Here is a 5,372-nt window from a genome sequence, read left to right on the forward strand (position 1 = left end):
GGTGCACCAGACTATTGACAAACTGCAGCTACAGAACCAAACTCATATCGAGCAGCGCCAAACACATACGTACTGCACAGAACCGAAACGCGCCGAATAGTGGTCACATCAGGTCCCAGCAGCCATGGCCGGCGCCGTTTTCAGGTGTAGTATATGGCATGCTACCTGGGAGCCAGTAGTGGAGGTTGATGCAGTAGTATATGGCCTGCTACCTGGCAGGCAGTAATACTGTCGAGAAATATGGAGGTTGATGCAGTAACAACAGCGAATTATTCGTTGGAACTGGCGTCCTCTAGATATAGCATCGATGTTTGGGCACGAAAATATCATAGCGTGTGCGTAAGGTGGTTTCTGCTTAAACGCGGCCGCATCAGCAGCGATATATGCGATATTGATACGAAGGCCAATGAATCAGATCACAAGCAAATGACTACACAACTTACGCGACACATTACCACAAAAACGATTGTGCATCCATTCGATACCTCACGGTGTTCATCCAACTGGACCACGACGTGCATAAACTACCTCCTTTTTAAACGTCTGTTAAGTGTCTGGCATGAAGTCACCGAGCAGCTCTACGGCCATAACCGCGGCTGAGCAACTCCAGCCATGCTTCGCGGAAGGCTCCTCCACCAACGAATATAAGCAGACTCCCAACGCGTGATTGTAGGCCCCCTCTAATGCAGGAACAAGAGCAACACGAACATCAAAATGGCGCAATACTCCCTTTTGCGATGGCAACGACGGGAAAACCGATTGGGCAAGACGTACGAACTAAATACCCAAAACCTCAGCGGAATTTCTATCAGTTGTAAGTCCTATGCCGCGTGGTTTAAGCATAGCGTTGTTTAAGCATAGCTTAAACAACGCGGCAAAGCCTCTTGCGCAACGGCATTTCGCAGATGGGGTTTGCATGACGACTGCCCGCGATGGCACCTACCATCTGGTTGCACCCCACAAAAGCTCTAATGCTCTTCGTGTTACATTCATATGCATCCAGCGCTCCGTTAAGACATTTGGAACAAGACAATTACCGTGCTCGAAAATGGTCGGTTGCCCAAAGTGGTTGGCGTCACCACTCTGATCGATGACACCCACCAACTTATTGTCCACAGTTTGGCGTTGCATTGTGTGCTTCAAGCGCCTTCTTTGCGTATTCAGCAGCACACCATTTCTGTGTATGAAAACCTTCTCCCCCTTAACGAGGTCCTGTATTCCGTGGTACCCACAGTTTGTTTGATCAGAGCTACCAGCTGCGCGCCTACTTTCTGGAATGTTCGGCTCCCTATTTGCAAGCAGCCAGGATTAGCTAAATTCGGTTAGCAACAGCAAAACGTCAATGTGAAAGTCGGTTCAACACATATTTTGCTGGCGCTGGGGTTGGCACGTTTGTCGTTAGTGGTCCTGGGTTTAAACGCACGTCCTAAAGATCGCCAAATCGAACCGTCCGCGTAACGCCAGGCCTGCCGCATACGAGCAGCGCCGCCTTCAAATCCGCAGCTTTGAGGACCTTCGCTTTTATGCAATATGAGCTATCGTCCGTCGCACGTACTAGGTCGACCCTAATCTAAGTTTAGCGCTTGCAGAAGACGTACAAGCTAGGCGCCCAAATACTTCTCAATCACGATTGTGTACTGAAACACGTTTGGGCCAGTGGCACTTCGTCGTCCACTACTGTAGTTCTCTGTCGATAGGCATGGGGGTCCTTCAGACGAAACGGCCACTGATGCAAATAAACAAATGATGCGGTATGATTGCTGGCGCAGTGGGCTCATACCGCATCATATGAAGATACGACGGAGGGCCAATCTAACCTTTTCAAAACACGACGGAGGGCCATTCAAAACACTGGCTTAAGGCACGCTTGGCGTTTCACGGCACTAGTCCACCAAGACGCTCACTGTCTGGGAAGAACACAATCGAGCCCGAATGTTGGTAAAATGCCTTGTAAACCATAGGGCATGACCTCAGCAACAACCAGTTGCCATTTGACAAGTTATTCGAATAGGTGGACGAATAGGTGGACGTACAACATGCTATTCGAATAGGTGGACGAATAGGTGGACGTACAACATGCTGTTGAAACGTAACTTGGTAATTCGAATGCGTAGGCTGCAGTCCCAGCTCCAAGCGAACGCACAGGCTGCACATTCCGCAGGGCAAGTGTTTCTACTAGTGCACAGGGTGGTGTAAAATCTGCAATTAGCCATCTTTATCAGCCCTTTGAACGCTTGATTAACAAACGCGCTTATAACTGACCCCGAATTCTGTTCCTGGGCACGCTGTGTGTCCAAAGCTCACCCTCTAAGAAATTGTAATCACAGGAATGTCAACATTCCTGGAGATGGCATATCGAATAGAATGCGTTTGTTTCCCAGCCGATCAACGCAATTGGTAACGTGCCAGTGTGCCGAAGAAAATGCGTTTGTTTCTCAACACATCGACTAAATTAAACTGGCTGCGTCCACCGAGTTAGCCGCCTGCTCCTCGCATTTTTTCAAACGCAGGTAGAATGGCCACAACCTGTGTAGCACCGTGCTCAGGGTCAAACATAACGCCTCCACGCAGAAGAGCATTGGCACATGCCGGCACACACCCGGAAGAGCGAATAATACAAATATGTGCTGCCGACAACAATTATAACGCACATACTGGAGCATAGTGAAGCTCGGTTATACCTGTGTGCTTTCGCAAGCTTGCGTGCTAGCTACTAGGAGCGGCCTAGTACCCGTTCATTAAACACCTACTTCCTGAACAACGGAACGCAGCAGGAATTCAGAGCGCAGGCCCCATCGAGAGAAGTCTCGAACCTCAAAACAAGACACCCCCGAGCTTTGCGCTCAACAGAACTTGCCTTCACTGGACACTCCTGCTTCTTGCACCATACCTGCCGGGAGAGGTGCCGCACAGTGACGAACATGCAGACCTGCATGGACTACAATTCTTAATCGACACATTTATTACTCGGGCCGCACCAACAACCACTGGTGGAAAGCGGCTTCATGGCCTATCCGGATGGGGTCGACTGGTGGCCTCTCTGCACTAAATTATAGGTTTGTCTAAGGGCATCTGTTCTATTTCTGTGTTCAGCCAGAGTATCTAAAGCGGAGCAAGTATCTAAAGCGGAGCAAGGTAAAACGAACGAGCTGAAAACTCAAAAAGTCTCCCCTGAAGCCGGTGTTTCTGAGGCATGGACAGTTACTTGTACCTTGCAGAATTGTACCTCCACACACGCACAACTGTTTTCCCTCACTACATCCGACGGCTAGGACGCATGCGCCAAACTGGGCAGTACGAAGGTGAAAGTATGGAAGTTAAGCTGGGTAAAATGTTAGCCTAGACGGCTAATAGAAAATTCGAAGGAAGAAGGCAGGCTTGCTCTACAAATCGCGTCTGAAATACAAATTACCAGAAATACCCGGTTCGGAGATTTGTTTTTCAGACGCTCACTTCCTGTTGGTTAGCATGGTCAGCACGGTAGTTTACCTAGCACTCGCAATGTGATCATCCAAAACTTGACTAGCGAACCGACAACGAACGCTCGCTCACACAAGGCCACGGTATGTGTTGTAGGAAATGCCAATGGACATGGAAATCACGAAAAGGTTACCGATACGTACAACCTGAAGCGGTCCCAATGACGGGCAGACGGATGGTACATGGCTGCAGTTCGAAAAGGCTAACGTCACCTATGAACGTGAGAATACGAAGTAGGCAAACGACCGGCTGGTATCACAAAGTGGGAACGTCACCTTTTCACCTTCAAAACAGGTTGCAGCAAACAGTGCAAACATTTAGTAGTGTGTATATAACGCCATTCTCTGATCCCTACTCTCTGCGAAATTTGAACACATAGGTCAACATTGCACTGGCTACTATTTAAGATCAACGCCTAACGGCTGGGGCCACCGCAAGATTGCAGACATATTCCCAACAGCGTACTCTCTGAAGGTCCAGCGGTCTCCGCTAACTCGGTTTTCCGTGAAACATTATGGTATGGCCGCTATTCAAAGACTTGGTGCTGACAGGTCGCCGCAGTCCATCACGTGTAGCGACAGAGCGCGACCGCGATTTGCAGATTGGTATCTCTCGCTAACTCGGTTTTCCGTGAAACATTATGGTATGGTCGCTATTCAAAGACTTGGTGCTGACAGGTCGCCGCAGTCCATCACGTGTAGCGACAGAGCGCGACCGCGATTTGCAGATTGGTATCTCTCATACTGCAGGCATGTAAATTCGTAGTACAGGTCTCTTTGACTAGCAAACGCACTGCCTGGTAGTTCAGAAGCTATCATTCCATTGGCCCTGCAAATGAAGCGAGTTACTCCAATCCGCCTGAGACGGAAGACACGGGACCCCTGAATAAAGCCTGTGCTGCCCGTATAAAGCCTTGTATTCTCCCGGAAGTGCATCAAGTTGAAATAAAACGGTCGCTATATCCTTGCCACGATCTCGAAGCCCGCTTTGCTGTATGCATAGCAAGTGGGGCTTCAAGTCAAACAACGTCGCCCCCGTTTGGGCTGCATATAACGCACTAGCTGGCGAACGCCAGGCGGTGTTTAGAGACAGGAAGTCTTTACGCCATCTGTGATGCAGCCGAGCTGTGCTCTGACGGGCTTAGCTGTCCTATCTATCACCTTGCACTGCTGGAAGCCAGGCTGTGTTATTCTGATGGGCAATACACATCCGTAGCTAACTTTTGCTTGCACTCGCATTTCATTAGCATTGGAAACATTTTCAAAGCGCCGGGAACGCATTGCAGGACAACAGCACTTCGGGGTGGCCATTTCCTTCCCAAGAAATCCTTCAGGTGGACAGAGTCAGTACCATCCGGATAGACCATGCTGTGATGCATGTGATCTACACTTGATAGACGCTGAACGTACATCCTTCAGGAGAATATCAGGGTTTTGAGAAAGTAAGGATGTTCGAGGCAATACCTCCCTCTATGTTACAGCGCGGACCGTCCCCTGCCATTCGATGGTGTACCGGCGAATGCCTCTGGAACCAACGTACTTGCTAGGCATGAACGCTAGATACGCTTGGGACACGTATTCGGCGCGGCCACTACGTGTTTTGAGGCGGCGGTGATGCAACAATTTTGCATATTCAGGCATTATTCATATTCAGGCATTATTGGAGAAGCGTTTGGACATCGCCGGCAGTGGAAGAAAGAAACAATACTCTAACATGACTGTTGTTTAGCTCACAATCTCCGTCTGCACAGTGGCCTTTACGGACGTCTGGAGGTTTTCCGTTCGACACGTTTCACTGGGTGGTTTGTGTACCAGGCCAACGGAGGATAGGTAAAATCGCCGTCTACGCCAGAGACTTTGGCAGAGACAAGACCCGGGGACATGTGCAACACA

The 5,372-nt window shown here is 49.4% G+C and overlaps 1 protein-coding gene across 1 annotated transcript; it reads right to left on the minus strand.

Annotated features, from left to right (window-relative positions):
* Window positions 1-546: 546 nt before the first annotated feature.
* EMWEY_00000330 (hypothetical protein) lies at window positions 547-1,131 on the minus strand (the record flags this gene model as incomplete). Its single annotated transcript, XM_013477832.1, has 2 exons — window positions 547-680; window positions 1,038-1,131. 2 exons carry the CDS (start codon window positions 1,129-1,131, stop codon window positions 547-549), a joined length of 228 nt encoding a protein of 75 aa, XP_013333286.1.
* Between the last annotated feature and the right edge of the window lie 4,241 nt (window positions 1,132-5,372).

The sequence above is a fragment of the Eimeria maxima genome, genomic scaffold (genome assembly GCF_000499605.1).
Source record: "Eimeria maxima Weybridge genomic scaffold, Emw_scaff2, whole genome shotgun sequence".
NCBI classification, from domain to species: Eukaryota; Apicomplexa; class Conoidasida; order Eucoccidiorida; family Eimeriidae; genus Eimeria; species Eimeria maxima.